The following is a 19,176-nucleotide window of genomic DNA, read 5'->3' as shown; positions in this document are numbered from 1 at the left end:
CACTGTCCTACAAGTTGATGCTGATGTGTGTAGGCATCGTAACTTATCCCATAAACGATTCCCACTTTGACCTCGAGTAGCCATCACCTCCAAAGGACCTTCATGGTCTGGGGAAGGTTTGTTCATTTCTAAAAAATCAGATAGTGAGTCATACAGGTTTGACCGAAGCTGTTTGAAGCATTCCAGACCATCTTCATCATAATCGAAATCTGGATACTCAATATCCCACATGAGTGACCAGTGACTCCTTTTGTAACTGAGGTCACACAAGAGACTATTGATTTCTTTCTGGGATGGATAATCGTACTGGTATTTTGTTGGCCTAGGATCGAATGTAGATCTTCTTTTCATATCAATCTTGAAAGAGTCATACTGTCTGCCAGTCACCTCAGATGGGTCGTGCTTCAGGGAACCCTTATTCCATGTGTTGGTCCTTCCAGTACATGTGATAGCTGTAAAAAAAAATAGTCCAAATTAGTTCCTTCCTTAACATTATTGCAAAAGTAAATTCTCATTGTAATGAATCATTCATTATTTTAAAGGCTCTACATATAATCCCTTTTTGTTTTGTTTCAGTTCTTAGGTTTTCCGACAGTCACAGAGGAGATAATGAATGCCCCAGTCCAAAAGACAAGGAGTATGTCAACCCAAACTGAGGTGCCGGTAAGTTACAGCAGTACATTCTCAGTTATTTGGATGAGGAGGTACCAATTTAGATGACCATATTTTTGTAAGTGCACTGATTGTTTTTAATTTTTAAATTTGGTGCACCTTTTCATTTGCAGAGGAAACGAGATGTGAACATTCAGGTGTGCATTGAGGAGGCCATGGTATCTCATAAAAAATGCCATAAAAGCAGGAAATTTGAATTCTTTACTGGACTTAATGCAGCAGATTTTGAGGCATTGTACCAGTTCTTTGGAGGAAATGATTGTTTTTTGAGACTGAAGCTCAACTACAGAATTGACACACCAAAAAAATTGCAGCAGTCTCGGATTGGTGGAAGGGACAGGTTGATGATGTTTCTCTTGAGACTGAGGCGAGGCTTACCCTTAGAAGAGTTGTCCTTCATTTTTGGTATCAGCCCGTCATACGCAGGAGAGCTTTGCTATGTTGTTACCAGAGTTGTATTTCTCACATTCAAGACACTGGAAGAGAAGATTTTTATCTCTGCTGCAAGACAGGCACAAAGTAAGCCTCGTATAATGAAGCCCTTCAAGAATCTGAGAGTCATTGTAGATGGGGCATACTTCCTTGTGCAAACACCAAGCAATTTTCACCAGCAAGGAAATACATTTTCTAAATATAAGGAAAGTAATGCCATTGAACATATAATTGGTGTCTCTTGTCATGGTAGTGTCATTTTTTGTAGCCCTGGCTTTGAGGCAAATATGTCAGAGAAAGAGGCTGTCCTGAACAGCAATCTGCTTCAGATGCTTTCGGAAGGGGATTCTGTCATGAGTGATAGAGGTTTTGAACTTGTAGAAGAACTTCAGATGATTGGGGTCCACTTATACAAACCACCAAACAAATGTGGCGACCTGAGCCTGACTGCTGAACAGGAAATTTTGACCAAACAAATTGCATCAGCAAGAATTTATTCTGAACATGCTATAGCGGACATAAAAGACTGCCGACTACTGCAATCCAAGGGTGTGCTCACTATGCTCCCAGTGTGGCCCCAATTGGTTTTCATATCAGCTATGCTGACAAATTGCAAAGAGTCACGGATCAAGGACAAAAATGTAGCTGTAGAAGAATGTGACTCCTCTACTCAGTAATTCACAGTGATGTAACTTGTATGTGTTTTTAAGTTAGAAGTAACAGTCAGATTCTCTTAAGACTCACTTTATATTTCAATTTTGTTGCACTTACTTCACCTATGTGCTGGAAAGTGGAATAGCGTTCATTATTCGTTCATGCATTTAAATTTAAAATTAGAGATTATTCTTTTTCATGCAAATTAGTTGTATTGAAGATGAAATATTCTTCAAATACCAAAGACAATTATTATTAAAAAATTAAAGTATTCCCGCACTTCAATGTGATAATTGTTTGCCAAATGTGCCATATTAATCATGCTCAATGATAATTAGTATGTAAGTAGAATGTTTGTCATGCTGCATTGTTGTGCATTCTATGGAAACTTTGTTAATTAAAGAGTCATTTACAATTAAAGTAAGAAATTTTTTAAAAACCACAAAATTCCCACCCCTCCTGCCGGCATAGAGTTATCAGAAGATGATAGTCAACCACATAGCCACAATACAGAAATTATCTGTGCCAAGGCAACCATGCCCATTCTCAAGAAAGAGAGTTCCAGTCAAGCAGAGAGTAGTGAAGAAAATCGTCAGATGTCACTCACCAAACCCAACACAACCAACCTGACAAGAGAAAATCCAACACCACCACCAACACCACAAATTGGAGAGACAAACAGGCAACAAACGAAACGCACTCACTCACCCCTATTCATGAAATGCCTCTGTAAATAAATAATAGTAAAATTCATTACACACATTTTGAGGATGATGATGATGATGAAGGTAATGAGGCATCTAAAATAATTGGAGCTGACGTTGATTGTGTGTTTCAAATATCACTAAAAAAATTGCACTCACCGCCAGCACCATTCAGCTTCACATGCAAAAGTATTTTCAGCAACAATGCGCTCACATGACTGCACCGGCCAAGTGTCGTTTGCATGCATAGAGGGTCACACTGACCCCGAAGCACTATCCCTGATGTCTGAGAAACAGCTACTCTCACGGTGTATGCTTGGGCATGCATGGAGGCTCTCACTTCAGCTTTAAAGTAATGAACACGGTCATGCATACAATCTTGTAGATTACGCAACCAGTCACTCTTGACATAAAGGAGACCCCTGCGCATTTTTTTGCTGTTCCTGATCTCATTTTTCTCCAGCTTCTCGAATGGGTCTGTGACTATTATTGGCTCATGGTACTCTTCTTCACCACTGGACTCACTGTCTCTGTCATCTCCCAGGGTGGGCATGGTCTCAATTAAATAATGATAAATACTTCCAAAACTGTAATGCGGTGAAATGTCCCTACTGGGAAATATGTCCCAACCATACTCCGGGAATAAGACTTGTACAGTTTGGTCAGCAGCCTCCAGCTGAAATGAAACATATAAATATTACACAGAGAAAGCACAAATGAATGGCACAGTTGTACCATCATTCTTATTTTCTTACTTGGCGTCTTTTCTCCTCATATCTTACACCACCATAAGCTGCAGGGTCCAGATTTTTATCTTTCTGTCCAGAAATGCAAGCATGCACTCTTAAAAAAAAAGAAAGGAAATTAAAATCTATTCTGAATGACCAAAATACAGTATGATGCAAAATGTTTCTCACCTTTTAACAAGGTCAGGTTTGTTGCCTTTTCTTTTGAGTCCTCTCCACTTCAACCATTTCTTGAGTTGCTCTTTTGTGTTTTTTTCCACAATAGGATGTATGAGTTTGGACTCAGGCACATCATCTTCTGTAAATGGAATGACAGGAGGTACAAAGGGCTGTAAATCCTCATCTGGCTGTGGCTCCAACTCAGGGTCTGGTGTGATGATGGCTTGTGCTAAAAACAAAAAAGACAAATAATTTTTGAAACGGAAAAAAAATATTAGAAGGTACTGACTGACACTGCAGTGCCTCAATTTACGTTTTTCCTGGGGTCAATTATGGCATATTCGTTAGAGTAGTGGGAAACATTGTCAAGTATTTGCCTCTTCACATTTGTGACTTTTATTCTTATTGGAGTAATTGGCTTTTTGTCCTGTGAAACAGAAAAAAATGAAATCAAAGTCCAGTGTTATTTACAAAAGGAAAAATGTTTAACCAAAGAAAACAAACATCTCATCAACAAGTATAATCAGAGGACCCTAAAAAGCACAAGAATTTAAATAATGTATTGCAAAGCTATATAAGTGAAGTAGAAAATGGACAAACCTCTTTAGGTTGAATGGCACAATAATCATGTTCATTTTGATGAAACTTATTTTGAAGCGGAACAGGTGGAACTTTAACTTTAATAGGGGTAATACAAGCAGTCGCAGTCTGCAATGAAAATCAGAGGGTTAAAAATGCATGTCATACTACAAATAATGCTACAGATTGCTACAAACCTCTTCACTGTCTGAGCCCCAGTCAAGAGTCTCAATGCCACCTAGTTCGTTTTCTTCCCCTAGCGGTTCCTACAGTCCAAAGACAGAGGCAGGGACAAAAAGAGGGAGGGAGAGAGAGAAAAAAACAGTAACAGGTGATAACTTAGAGGAAAAATGTATAATAATTCATATCAATTCTCAACCTTACCTGAAGGTTTTTAAGCGTCTGTGACGGGGCTTCTGGGAATCTCACTTTTATGGGAGTAATACATGCGGTCATAGTCTGAAAGAAAATCCAGGTCCAGGACTGATCATTCAGAAATATTTGAAATAATTATATATTTTGTAAAAAAACAACTTACATCTTCACTGTCCAGCAGAGAAACAGGGCTCCCTGTTTTGGGATTGCTTCCCATGCCTAATGATGCCTAGAAAAAAAAAACAGCAGCAAAATTAGGGAAAAGTTTTGAAATAATTTTGAACATGGAAAATGGCACAAGATATTAATGTAGGGACATTACTCGAACTTCGGGCGCCTCTGTTCCTTCGTCATCACTGCTATCCCATCCCTTTATTATGAAACTATCTTCATACAGCTGTGGAGTGGAGATAGAAACAGCCGATGGCAATTTCAAACCAGATTCCTTAGAAACAGTGGATGGCAATTTCAAACAAGATTCTTTGGAATTTGGCTCTTCAGTGAACTGCTGCAATAGGACACAAATTAAAAACAGCAGAAAATGCAGAGGCCAATGGCACTCCAAGTAGTATGTTCACTGGGACAAATTTAAGTTATTTTACCTCCACTTGAAGATTGTCAGTGTTAAGGGGTACTTTTGGTCGAAATACCAGTGCCTTCCTCAAGTTTCTCTTCTTCCTCATGGGAGAAAAGGTCTTCAAAGTACTGCCCTTTTTCGCATACGGACTAACTTTGGTTGGGGTGAGAGGAAGAGGCCTTTTAGATGGGCGCACCTATGCATAAAATAAGAATAAAATTTAAAAAATTATCAGGAAATAGAATTTTATAAGTAAAATTTGGGGGAACTACCAACCGAAACTTCCTCTGGTTGCTTTGGTGTGAGACTCTTCAAAGAAAATAGAACAGTATATACCCCTCTCATAAAGTCCGGCGTATTCATCTCTTTTAAGTTTTTCTTCACCTGTAAATGCAACAATATGTGACTTGTACAATGTTCACATGACAGAAAGCTCCTAATTTCGAATAACACCACCATATTACAAACCTTGGCATCGTCAAACTGAGTGATGGAGTTGTCAGGGCACTTGGCTACACAGGTGTAATGCCCCTCAGTGACAGAAGGACCACTATGAACAATGCTACTTACAAACTCATACTCTGCATTTCCCACCTGCATTGTTTTAGGAACTGATACTGGGTTGGTGAATTTCTTATCAGTGCCATGGGCAAACCTAATGAAAATGAAAGGCCCATCAGGTTACATAGGCAAGATGTCTAAGCAATATTTCTTTAAATTCACATTTTTTTGTTCCTTACCTTTTGATATTCACTATCAGTATTTTTGGATAAGTATAATAGGAATAAGCTTTGAGACAGTCAACACTCTTGCCACAGTTCTCACACTTGAACTTAAAAATTTCCCTGCCTTTCAGATAACGGTTGACTTTATCCTGAAGACTTTCTACCGTATTAGGTTTGTCACTATTGGATGCCTCTACAAATAAATCTCTTTCAGGGTTCACACCTATGTGCTCCTTCCCACAAACGGTGCAAGTAACTAAAGAGGGACATAAAAACAAAATTAAATGTACCCTACTTTCTAATATGATGACTTTATCTCTTACAGTTACCTGTCGTTTTCATCCACCCATCAAATATATCAGACACTGCTCCTGTGCTGTTGGAACCAGGTCTCGCTGTCAAATCATCATTCAGACGAGACAAGAGAAATTCTAGAAATTCGGACGCATCCTCTTGTTTACCCCTTTTCATATGGACACATATACCTATTAATACAAAAGATAGATAGTTACCTAGTTGATTATTTATGAACTTCAAAAAAAGGTTTGTACTTCCATACTCACGGTCAAGCATTAAAATAATTGGATATGCCACTATGGCTTCTCCAGCTTTCATATTTGTCCACACCTTATTCAAGTTGCACAAAATGCATTTGAAGCTAGAGCACTTCTTGCGATGAGCTTCATCACTTTCCAATAACATCAAAAATTCAGGAGTGTGAAATAAACACTGTAAGAAGGAACAAAAAAGACATTACAAAGAATGAATAAAAGAAACAGATAACCAAATATCAAGATAATATTGTTACCTGCAGAGTTGCATTGATGAAGCATGAATTGCTAAATGTGACATTCTTGAGGCCAGCATCTATGTGCCTCAACGTACCCCAAGAAGAAGACATGACTAGATCCTGGAATAATAACATGAAGTTTGACTTCACCGACAGACGCAGGCATCGAAGAGAAAACAACTTCAAGGGGAAATACTTGCCTCACAGAAATGTTTAAAATCTAGATGAAATTCGAAGGTCCATCACAAAATCACTAGAAACTATTTTAAACAAGAAAAAAAAAAGAAAAAAAAAAAATTAGAGAGAAGGTCCAGGGGGGCGAACACAGGTTGAACTGTTTGCGACACCCGTAAAGTTAATCAAGAAAATAGTGCAAATGAAACTGGAAAGCAAAAATGAGTTTGGCTACTTTATTTTTCTAATGCTTGAGCATGACACGAGCATTAAAGGTCCAAAAATAAAAAATGAGGTAAATGTTGAGGGGTTTATGGATCTCTCCTGCAGTGAAATAAAGCCTTATTCGCGAAGTCATCGCATGAACTCTCATAACTTTTTGACCTGACGACTTAAAATAACGCCCTGAAAATATTTTAACACTGAACACGTTACATTATCACTTAAAACCAATATTAGCACGTACAGCACGAAACCGGCGCCCTCGGCTTGGGGGGAGACATCCGCACCACGGTTTTTTCATACTAGACCCGATCGGCTTCGGGCCTGCCCTTCGGCTGTCTTCGGGCCTCAACGGGGTCTTCTTCTCACTTCCGTTCTGGGAGGCCGTTGGAATACCCTATCTGCATTTGCCAGGCCTCCTGGGCGAGGGGTCGGCAGCTTCCCTTGGCCGTGTACGAGGGAGTATACGTATATTACCAGTAATATAGGTAATATATGTGTAATATAAAGTAATATATAGGGGTATTATAGAGGAGAAATTGTGGTAATATGCAAGTAATATATGGTAATATACAGGTAATATAGGGTAATATAGCCATCGCGTACGAAGTAATATATGAGTTGCCGACCCCTCGCTCCTGGGCGTTCTCATCAAGCTGAAACCATTAAGGGTACAGAGAGATTAGTTTCTTGTCAAAACACGAAAGAAAATCGCGTACCGATACCGTTCGTTCGCAGTGAATCGGCATTGGTAAGCAAGATCAAGGTGAACGCTTCAAACTGTATTTACATTTTTTAGCACAGAAAATGGAATGCGCTTCGTGCAGTTCGTCTGCTTGCGGGGCGAGGCGGGGGCGGATGGGGGGCATCATGGCCGCCAAACAAATGAGGGTTCGTTATGTTCTACCCCCACCGCCGCATCTTCTTCTTTCTCTTTTTCACTATCGCAAAATACCTCACTGCGCCTGCCCGCCACGGCGTGGCGTGACGCGAGCGAGGCAACGCCGGCCAGCGGCAGACAAGTTCGAACACGACGCGGTTTGATAAGTAACGGACACTGCCTCTAAGTCCAGCCTGCCCGGCACGGCGTGGCGTGGCACGGGCGAGGCAGACAAGTAAAACATGACTCGGTTTGGACGAACACTGCTCTCGGGAAAATCAGCGGCACTGACTCTAAGCACAGTCTGCCCGACACGGCGTGGCGGGGCACGGTAAGAATGGACACTCGCGTGATAAACGGCACTGACTCTACAGAGCTGAAAGGGAAACGGGGCATTAGCTGGTGTGAAACCAACATGGCGTAAAATGGCAAGGGCTTCGCCCTTCGGTACTCAAACGGACAGCGCGTCGCCTTACCTCGTACAAGTCACACGACTCGACGTCGATGATGAGCAGACTCGACGTCGATGATGAGCACGTCCTCCTCTGAGCTGCTGTCCGACGACGTGTCGTAGGTACGACCTCTCTTGAATGCGCGGGTGCGGCTCATCCTGGTGGTGAGGGACACGGCGACAGCGAAAACACAACACTGTCAGACATTTTGTCGTAAATTTTGATAGCGACAGAAATCGTTCTGAAACTACTTCGTCGTAACTGAACGACTAAAAAATCATTTCTCTACGACAATGTCGCAATCGCGATTACATATTTTGAGATCTCAAATCCCCGAAAAGTTGATGAAAAGTTGCAATTTTGCTCGCTTATTTACGATTTGTGTCGTTCGTTTACGATTCATTAAACAAATTTACGAAAATATTCGTAAATGTACGACTCAAGTCATAACTGCACGACATATTCCGTAGACAAATTACGATCGCTCGTAAACTTACGATTAAGTTGTAAATTTACGACTTAATTCGTTTCTAAACGGAACGTCTCGCTATCAAAATTAGCGACAAATACGTCGTAAATTTACGACGCAAGTCGTAGTTCCTCCCAGTTCTCTGCCTCAACCAATACTGTGGTATCATCCACATAAATTACCGCCTTTGCCCCCATTTTTGGCCCGTCCCGTTTACACTGTAAAAAATTTGTTCGTAAATTTACAAACAAATTAGGGGTAATTTCGTTGCACGAATTATTTGTAAATATACAACGTTTTTATGTTTTTATCGATTTATGAATTTTTCTTCACGCAGTAGTTTGTAAAATCACAAACTTTTTACAAGTTTCAATTTACAAGGACCACTTTTGTTCAACATTGTCACGCTGATTAAATGAAGATGAACTTGTTTCAGTGGAATTTTTTTGTTCTATGAAACATCTTGTAGTTCTATGAGACATCTTGTAAAATGACGAAGGCATCACCCTATTTCGTAATTTTACAAGCGATTTGTGCAACGAAATTACCCATGGATTTGTTGTAATTTTAGGAAACATTTCATATTTCTGTGACCTAACTGTAGTAATATCGTCACTTTTGAGATGTATTTAGTTCGTACCATTTCATAAAGCGGTGTTCACAAACAAATTTCATAAAATTAAGAAGATTTCTGTGATGAATAATCCATAAATCGGCCTTTACAAATAAATTTCATAAAATAACGAAATGTTATTGTTACTTTACAAGGAATTTGTAAAATAAAATTTCGTAAATTCACAATAATTTTTTACAGTGTATTTTTTGTAAAAAAATGACGGAGGGACGGGCATATAGTGTGATGCATGCTGTGCGTCCGTTCGTTCGTTCGTCCGTTCGTTCGTTCGTTCGTTCGTCCGAGGACTTCCCGTGGTCCGATCTTGACCAAATTTGGTATGCAGCCTCCTTGGGTGACCCTAAGAACCGCCCGGTGGCAGCAAATCCGATCCGAGCCCCGGGGGCGCTGCTGCAGGTGCATCATGGTCTACATGGGGTCCAGGAGGATCTCGGCAACGGATGCAGCTAGGAGGGCATGTAGGGGTATTTTTGGAATCGGGGCGACGAGAGAAAACCAATGGTGCCAGTTTCGAGCAAATCGGAGAAGTTTGGACCCGGGTTCAAATCCCAGCGGGGTATTTTTGGAACATTCTTTTTATTCGAGTTTTTGCATTGTTTCTGATGTTTTTGAGGGTGCTGATGACGAAAACGACATTTATTTTAACCCCAGACTCAGATTTAATTCCCGTCAGGGCCAAACATAGAAATTCGTACGTTTCTTAATGTACGGGACGGGCCAAAGTTGCCGATGTATATCGCTACTTTTCCTGTTATTTCGATCAACTTTTGTATGCAATTTATAAAGATTATGAAAAGATATGGACCAAGTATGCTACCTTGGGGAACACCAAACAAGATTTTCAGTATTTCAGACTGGATAGCTTTTATGTTCTGTTTAGCATCCACCGATGTGATTCTCACAGTCTGTCTGTTAAATAAGATTTTAGAATATCAAATATTTTACCTCTCAGTCCATATTTACTCAATATAGACAGGAGTGTGTCATGATCCACACAATCAAATGCTTTACTTAAATCCAAGAAGACAGCTAGTGTTTTCTTATTTTTTCCTTTTGCTTCATAGATATTTTTCATTAAATAGGTAATTGCATCTGTTGTAGATTTCTTTTTTTGATATCCAAACTGGATATTAGGGTCAGGGCGGGGAAAAACTGGACAGGGGAAGAACTGGACACCCCACATTTTACTTCAAATGCCGTATGTACTGGCCTGACAACTGTTATGTAATGAACCGCTGATGCCACGGAACAACTTTTGATAGTTGTTATTCCTGTGCCTCCGGTATTTGAAGTTAAATATGGGGTGTCCAGTTCTTCCCCTGTCTAGTTCTTCCCCGCCCTGACCCTAGCTATAACTTTATGTTACCTAATGAAACTTACTATCCTTGTCAAAAGCATTTTCTCAAATACTTTAGAGAAGGGCGAGTTTAGAGCTACAGGCCTAAAATGTTTTTGATCATAATCACTATCTTTCTTATAAAGTGGTATCACTACAGTGCTCTTCAGACCTGTAGGGAATTTTCCTTGTTCTATCATTAAATTAAAGATATGCATTAACAGCTGTGCTACCTCATCCCTGCATGCTTTGAGAACATGATTGGATACTCCATCCTGACCCACCGATCTCTTGTTTGATTGTTCTGCAATGGTTTTCAGTACCTCATTTATGGTTGGAGGTGTTAACAGTATTATTTTTTCTATCTGATCTAAATTTCCATTATTAAATATTTCTGATTTCAATCTATTCTATATTTTAACCGGTACATCTCTATAGTGTTGATTAAACATGTTGGCAATGGCTTTCGGTTGATCGCAAAGTTTCCCTTGTACCTCTAGAGACAAATTTTTGATTCTACTTACTCGGTTTGTTTTGTTTTCTTTGATAATGTTCCAAGTCTCCTTGGTTACATTTTGAGCTTTTTTAATCCTATTAGCAAAATATTGTTTTATTGTTAAATCATTTGATTTTTTAAGTAGCTGAGTGCATTTTTTAATTTCTTATCGACAGCGACGACTGGATAGTTGAAATCAGAGTGCACGAGACGATGGGAAATGCTGTGCCGATCATAATTCCATAGGGAGATGAGAGAAATAGGAGTCAGTTAAAGAGAAAAGAAGCCCAGCAGAACGGCGTCTGTTGCGGCACGCTGCGCAGGAAGGATGCGCAGTAGACCACGGTGAGCATTGTAACGGCCTGTAGTTAGTGCGTTGGCCGCTAGGCGGCGCTGCTTCACCGCGGTCTACTGCCACCCTGCTGCCGTGCACCATGGACCACTCCAAGACCCACCGGAGGACCGGCGCGGCACGGCATGCACCGCTGCTCACCTGCGGTGCACAGGTATACTCGTCCCAGCGTTACCTTTCTAAATCACTCCGCCAGTACTCTACAAATCAAAGAGTGTACATGGTACGCTCTAACTGGAGCATGCCTGCAAGCACGCTCTAACTAGCGCATGCCTGCCAGGCATGCACTAACCAGTGCATACATGCCATGTACACGCTAACTGAAGCATACATTTACTGCATAAGGGATAGGGAGTTTTCTGCATCAGGAAGCGTGTACATGGCATGTATGCTCTAGTTAGTGCATGCTTGGCAGGCATGCGCTAGCTAGAGCGTGCTTGCAGGCATGCTCCAGTTAGAGCATACTATGTACACTCTTTGATTTGTAGAGTAGCCTGAGAACAGAAAATAGTCCCGAAGGTAATACGGTCACTGTTAAAAAAAGTCTGAAAATTCAGACCAATTTTTTCAGACCTAGTGGTCTGAATCTGAAATTCAGACTTGAGTCAGAATTTTCAGACAGTTGGTCTTAATTTTACACCTTGTGGTCTGAAAAATGAGTTTCGGACTCAAGAGTCTGAATATTTGGATGGCGCGGTATAAATTTTCGGCGTCGGGGTCTTAAAACAGTCATTTGTAGTAGAAGGTCTGAATTTTCATCCTGCGCAGTCTGAAATTGACGCTTTATTTTCTGATAAAAGGCATGACTGCGTTTCAGGTGCTATGGACCCTGAATTGCTAGAGCAGTAGTAAATGAACTTTTGCTCAGCTAAGCACAGTAAATTGAAATGGCAGAATCCGTAACGGTTCGGTACAGAAACCGCCAGTAAATGATTCTGAATTTGGTAGTCACAGAAACTGACTAAGGCTCCACAGAAACTGGGATGGGCTCACAGAAACTGCTAAGGGGTTGCGGTCTTGCTGGCCAACCTAACCTCACTGTGTCTCTGGATGCTTTTGTTGTTTTGGACATTATTTACATATTTTGATGAGTGTGCATACTTTTTCTTGCTTTGACAAGTCTATAAATTGATATTTTCCTTACGCGGTACATCTACACTCTTTATTTCCGATAATATAACATCTCAAAGTCGCGAGGTGGAGGGAATCGGAATTGACGATTACGGTGCAGTTTTGTCCGGATTCCGTGGCGAGTGCACGGATTCCGTCGCGAGTGCACGGATTCCGTCGGCTGTGTGCAGAATGGGTTTGCCGTTGGCGGTTTTGGTGCAAAACCGCCCCGGATCTATTAACCTGTCGGTTTCTGCGATTTGGGGCTCTCAGACCACTACAGATTCTGCCATTTCAATTTACTGTGAGCGAACGGCCGTCTAGTGTTGAGTTTAAAATCGGCCTGCACTCCGCTGGTAGCTGCAGGATGCGACATGTTTGCCCTGGCGCCGGCCTGGACCGAAGCCCGGGTCACCCGAGCCGAGCCGAGCCGCTCCGGCGGCGGCCAGCCGAGCCAGGCACACCGAGCCGAGCCGGGGCGTTCGGAAAATCACCGCGGACCGGCGTGCCGGCCGAAGCCTACCTGCGCGGGGCGGGGGGAGAGGAGGGGGCCCTTAATCCCTCGGCCACTCGGGATTTCTGGACAGAATGCGTCAGTTTTAGCTTGTCTCCAGAGCAGTGCACATCGCACTGTAAAAAATTTGTTCGTAAATTTACAAACAAATTAGGGGTAATTTCGTTGCACGAATTATTTGTAAATATACAACGTTTTTATGTTTTTATCGATTTATGAATTTTTCTTCACGCAGTAGTTTGTAAAATCACAAACTTTTTACAAGTTTCAATTTACAAGGACCACTTTTGTTCAACATTGTCACGCTGATTAAATGAAGATGAACTTGTTTCAGTGGAATTTTTTTGTTCTATGAAACATCTTGTAGTTCTATGAGACATCTTGTAAAATGACGAAGGCATCACCCTATTTCGTAATTTTACAAGCGATTTGTGCAACGAAATTACCCATGGATTTGTTGTAATTTTAGGAAACATTTCATATTTCTGTGACCTAACTGTAGTAATATCGTCACTTTTGAGATGTATTTAGTTCGTACCATTTCATAAAGCGGTGTTCACAAACAAATTTCATAAAATTAAGAAGATTTCTGTGATGAATAATCCATAAATCGGCCTTTACAAATAAATTTCATAAAATAACGAAATGTTATTGTTACTTTACAAGGAATTTGTAAAATAAAATTTCGTAAATTCACAATAATTTTTTACAGTGCGCATCCGAATACAAGTCCGCGTCGCGTGTCATCTTTCTTGTGACGCTCCGTCGTGAAGCAACGTTTTATGTGTTACATCGGCGCTCAGCACAGTGTGTACAGTGCCGTTTTGCCTTCGCCTTTCCGTGCTCCAAAATTGCTTCTTGGCGCGTGCAGTCACCACTCTGAAGCGTCCGAAATCCGCGGCAAGCAGGCTGTGAAAGTGGGGTAGCCTTATGCTGATATTGCGTCTTCCAAACTAAAGGGACGGGTTATGAGGGAGTGGGTGGCGTTTTGGAAATTTGTCACTCCTCTTTCATCCTCGTCCCCAAAGTATTTTCATCGTGCCGAAAAAGTTTCCACAAAGTGTGCCTCTGGATCCAACATGCTGCTTTCCAGTGTTTACAGCTGCATCTTCTGGAGTCTTACATTCGAGGACTAGTTTTTTTGTTTGGGAAGCTCTCTCAGCAAAATATCATATCTAGTTAAAGTTTTGCGCAACTTTGGGTGCTACATTTAACAAAAAGAGCTGTTTTACAACTGCTCTATTTAGTGCATGCATTCCATGTTTCTCAGCAATTTAAAATATGCATCTCCGAAACATAATATACATCCTGACAAAAGTGGTAATTTTATTACCTGGGCGGCTTAGAATTCAAACCCGCGAGGTGAAAAATTCAGACTGCCATTAGTCCGAAAATTCAGACTACCTGGTAGTCGTAAAATTCAAGGTACATGCTAGTCTGAAAATTCAGACGACAGGTGGTCCAAAAATTCAGAGTGTGCGGGGGTCTGAAAATTCAGACCACTGGGTTTCAAAATTGACTTCATCCTAAAAAGTCTGAAAATTTCGACTTTTTTTTTAACAGTGGTTTTTTAAAACTAGGGTCAGGACGGGGAAAAACTGGACAGGGGAAGAACTGGACACCCCACATTTTCCTTCAAATGCCGTATGTACTGGCCTGACAACTGTCGTGTAATGAACCGCTGATGCCACGGAACAACTTTTGATAGTTGTTATTCCTGTGCCTCCGGTATTTGAAGTTAAATGTGGGGTGTCCAGTTCTTCCACTGTCCAGTTCTTCCCCGCCCTGACCCTAATACACAACCCTAGACCGTTGCCATCATTGGCTGAGCGATGGCGAAGCCCGTTACTCCAGTGCGGTTGAAAAGTTTTGTCTGTCTGTCTGTCTGTGTGTCCGTGTGTGTGTGTGTGTGTGTACACTACTCCTCCTGAACGGCTCGGCCGATCTGGCTGAGATTTTGCAGGCTTATTAGGTATGTTCTTGGCTCGACACACGCGAAATTTCACTGTCCTAGCTCAACCGGTTCAGTTTTTATAGCCGAAAAACACCTAAAAAACGGCGAAAAATCGAGTTTTTTTTGCAGGTAGATCACCTCTGTCCCTCTGTAAGGGGGGTCTGGGGGGCGGAGCCCCCCAGCCTCGACAAGTTAAAAAGTTACAAGGGTCAAGATCGTGTTATCTGTGGATTAAGCAACTCTTTCTAGAATTAAGGGGGGTCTGGGGGGCGGAGCCCCACAGTATGCAACACGTAAGAAGTAACCGAGGATGGACAAGCCAATGCCTGCCGAAGGCAGGCTAGCGCCGCAGGCCAAGGTAGGTACGCCAGGCGCGGATTGGAGGAACAGGCCGCGAGACATCGCGAAGCCTGTTACGACAAGACGCGGTCTGGCGTAAACCTACCTTGTAATTAATCGTATAAATAAAAAACATTGAAAAATTACGACCAATTTCAGACTTAATCATTAAACGTTCCGGGTTTTGCATTTCCGCGGGCAGACGACGTGCCGCACAGTAAGGGGAAAACGGAAAAAGTCGCACGAAATTATTTTCTTCACCAAATTTTGTGTATAGTGTATTTAGGGGTCGCTGAATTCATTTCTGACGAGATTTGAACGTGAAAGGCACCCTAAGAGGCGGAGCCAGGTGCGTGAAGGGGGGTAAAACGAACCTTATTGCTGAATTCTCGCAAAACTTTGGATTTGAGGGTTTCATTGGTAGTGAAAATCATTTCTGAGGAGATAAAAAGACAAAAGATATACCGAGGAGACGACCAAACGCGCCTCTTGTGCCGCCTATTGATACTGGCTGCACCCAAGGCCTGCGTAACGATGCATGTCTTGGCGTAACAGCATGACCACGGAAGTTTAGTATCACTATCGGTGGCAGCCCAAAACGATGTCTGGTGTGGCACAGTGTCTGGCAGAGCTGGCTGGAGTAGCCAGCGTGCATAGCGCCTCTGCCGTCCTCTCCCGAGGGCGCGGTGCGGCGAGACGAGGTCGCAAGTTTGACGTCGATTTGAAGGAAAACGGCATCGAACGGCATCGCCGGACGAAATGGACATGAAAGTGGGGTCACCATACTATCTCACCACGGTGCCCGACCGGTTCGCAAATGTTCGCAACTCGACTTATCCCTCGTCAAACAAGCTAGGGCCCGCCCTTCCGTCGAACCGAGTTGCCAGCTCCGCTTCGCTGCGCCGGCAACTCGGTTCGACAGGGGGCCGGCCCAGCTTGGCCTGCCGGCGGCCTTTTCTCGGGCCTTCGGCCCTCGCATCAGACCCAACTTGGCCAGTCGAAGGCCCGGGCCTTCGGCCCGCTCGCATCACGCACACCGTGAGCGGGTAAAGCAAAGTTATCGATGTACCATCGTGACTTAGGCCCGCCCTTCTATTCACAATATGCAATAGTCCTTACACTTTTTACTCCAACTGTCCTTAGAATATGCCCATTTCACACTCCACAAAAAATGTCCTGTCAACGCCGTTAATTTATTACCAATGTTTGCTGTTATGCAATTCACGGCGTTTCCTGTGAACTAGTTCACGGCGTTAATTGTGATCTCGGTTACAGTGTTCACTGTGATCTGGCCACAGTAAACGCCGTGAATTGGAGCCTGATTTGCAGTACTTCGGTGCTCAGCGGCGTCAAACTCACAGTGTTAACTGTACACCAGATCACAGTGAACAGCGTGATCAAGATCACAGTGAATCGCGTGAGCAGATCACAGTAAACGCTGTGAATTGACCTACAGTGAAAACTGGTAATAAATTAACGGCATTGACAGGACATTTTTGGTAGAGTGCATTTGTCTCTTCGCCCTCATTCCGAAAATACCCGTATTTGCCATGCTACTGCAACTCCTTGCAATAGAGGCACAGCAGGAGCTCAAAACGAGTCCGTCGCACTTTTTCCCATAACTCATGAAGGCGGCAATAGAGGCACAGCAGGAGCTCAAAACGAGTCCGTCGCACTTTTTCCCATAACTCATGAAGGCGGGCGCCTGGACCCCCCTTCTGACCCCTCGTTGAAGAGGTCTTCCCAAGACCTATCCAAAACTTAAGTAAAATTTTGAGTCGGTCGCCCCCCTTTTTTTCAAGATCCTGATGTGACTAATAGACGAAGTCGGGCTCCTGGACCCCCTTTCCGACCCCTCGTTGAAAAGGTCTTGCTGAGACCAATCGAAATCTGCAATAATTTTTTTTAGTCGGTCGACCCCCTTTTTTGAAGATCCTAATCTGGCCAACTGGTAAAAGCGGCCGATGGGTCGGGACCGGGTCCTTCATCTTGTCTTGTCGCCCCGATTCCAAAATACCCCTATGTGCCCTGCTAGCACCATAATGGCGGAAATCCCCCCCCGCTCATGAAAAACCATGATGCACCTGCAGCAGCCCTTGTGCGACCCGGCCGGGATTTGCACCACCGGATTATTTGTTTGGACGGTACTCCTGAAGTACCCCCCAAAATCTGGTTACTCTAGCTCAACTCCTTCCTTGTACACAGACGCCAAAAACAACAACAACGACAAAAACAACAACAGACACAAAGGCAAATGCATAGGCCCTCCCCCTATTTTTTGAATAGAAGGGGGGGCCCAAAAAAGTCGCAGACGACGATTTTCGCAAACATTTGAAGACCCCATTTTCACACTTTTCGTTTGAAACCAATTCCATGAATGGACTGGACTGCCTGATTTTTTGCCTTTCCAAAAACATATAAAACATGTTATTTTGCTCTGCAACAGCGATAGGAGTAGCCTTTCTTACGCGACCCCCGCCAAATGTATCATTTTCTCGCGAAATTGCTCTACTTTGAGGTTGCTAAACGGCAGGGGGTGGAAACGGGGCTGATTTGGGGGGCCTTGGCTGCGGCATGCGTGCACGGCCGTTTTTGCCGTTTTCACCACTTTACCGCGTTAGTTGGTAAACCACTTTCCAGCTGAAGTAGTCGTCTTAACGACAAAAATCCAACGCGTACTTAAAAAGTAAGGTTGAAGGATCAGCAAATAAGCTCCTTGGGCCGAATTGATACTTACAAATGAGATATTCACATTTTTGTAACTTGTTTACATTTTTTTCGGCGTTTTCAGGCCAGAATCGCCGCGCCCGAACGCGGATGAGCCATTTAAAAAAAGTTACAAACATGTCCATACTCGTCCTGTGGGTTTCAAATCTTCAAAACGGGCTTATTTTCTCGAAGAGACAACATTACTCTAGAAGTACCAAGGATTTGTGCATAAGATATCTACTTTAGCTGAAAGTGGGTTTCTAGGAACCACAAAAAAACAACAAACAACGGCCGTGCACGCATCGCCGCAGCCATGGCCCGCCAAATCAGCGCCGTTTCCCCCCCTGCTAAACGGCAAGTAGTAGTTATTTGAGGTGCAAAAAATGTTCGTAACTATAAAGAATGGTCCTTTCTGAGTTCAAAAACGTCGGTCCCATCCCTCTGGGACAAAAACGGCGAAATCGGACTTACGTGCGACTTTTTCCGGTTTCGCCCCACTGTGTGCCGTTCCCAGCCCAAGAACGGTCTCTCGGAACCTCTTTTTGCACTTACATTGAGTGACTGGAAGAGATTCCATAAAAGGGGCTTGCATAGGTCTAAGCCCCACACAATTTTATATGCCCAGCTCGCGTTCATTTTTTGGAATTCTGGCTTATTCTTTTAGTATTTTGGTTTAAATTCACCAGGTTTGGGTTCTCCTCTGAACCGTGCTCCAAACTTTCTCCATTAGGTTTTAGCAACTGGAAGAGATTCAAAAATAAAAACTTATTTCAGTCAAGGCCCACACATTTTTGTCTGCCCCGTTCACCTTCTTTTTTTGAAATTTTGTCTCATTCTTTAGATGTTTTGGTCAGTGTGAGAGAGGTCCCAGCTCCAAACTTTCTGCATTAGGTTTGAGCAACTGGAAGAGATTCGATAATAATAACTTATTTCAGTCAAAGGCCCACACATTTTGGCTGCCCCGTTCGCCCTCATTTTTAGAATCAATCTTTATTTAGCGAGAAAAAATCGAATAATCTGTGCCAATGTGGGGATAAAAAGGCCAAGGGACTCTTTCGGAAAGGTTACGCTGGGGCGAGTATAGACGCGGCCAGCGGCGCCCGGGGCGGGCCGGGGGGGGGG

At 42.8% G+C, this 19,176-nt stretch overlaps 2 protein-coding genes across 2 annotated transcripts; one reads left to right on the top strand and one right to left on the bottom strand.

Annotated features, from left to right (window-relative positions):
• The first annotated feature begins 564 nt into the window (after nucleotides 1-564).
• Nucleotides 565-1,973, top strand: LOC117645492. The gene is made up of 2 exons (XM_034385746.1): nucleotides 565-663; nucleotides 786-1,973. The coding sequence occupies exons 1-2, from the start codon at nucleotides 610-612 to the stop codon at nucleotides 1,779-1,781; spliced, it is 1,050 nt and encodes a 349-aa protein (XP_034241637.1). The 5' UTR covers nucleotides 565-609; the 3' UTR covers nucleotides 1,782-1,973.
• Nucleotides 1,974-3,852: 1,879 nt separating this feature from the next.
• Nucleotides 3,853-6,524, bottom strand: LOC117645565 (ubiquitin carboxyl-terminal hydrolase 36-like). The gene is made up of 13 exons (XM_034385864.1): nucleotides 6,432-6,524; nucleotides 6,187-6,352; nucleotides 5,953-6,108; nucleotides 5,639-5,879; nucleotides 5,367-5,553; nucleotides 5,175-5,282; nucleotides 4,924-5,094; nucleotides 4,644-4,829; nucleotides 4,485-4,550; nucleotides 4,331-4,405; nucleotides 4,144-4,212; nucleotides 3,968-4,075; nucleotides 3,853-3,900 (listed from the first exon to the last, which is right to left on the bottom strand). Exons 1-13 carry the CDS (start codon nucleotides 6,522-6,524, stop codon nucleotides 3,853-3,855), a joined length of 1,674 nt encoding a protein of 557 aa, XP_034241755.1.
• Between the last annotated feature and the right edge of the window lie 12,652 nt (nucleotides 6,525-19,176).

This window comes from Thrips palmi, unplaced genomic scaffold (assembly GCF_012932325.1).
Source record: "Thrips palmi isolate BJ-2018 unplaced genomic scaffold, TpBJ-2018v1 HiC_scaffold_18, whole genome shotgun sequence".
Lineage (NCBI taxonomy): Eukaryota > Metazoa > Arthropoda > Insecta > Thysanoptera > Thripidae > Thrips > Thrips palmi.
The sequence above is the reverse complement of the archived record's forward strand: the minus strand, read 5'-3'. Positions and strand labels throughout refer to the sequence as shown.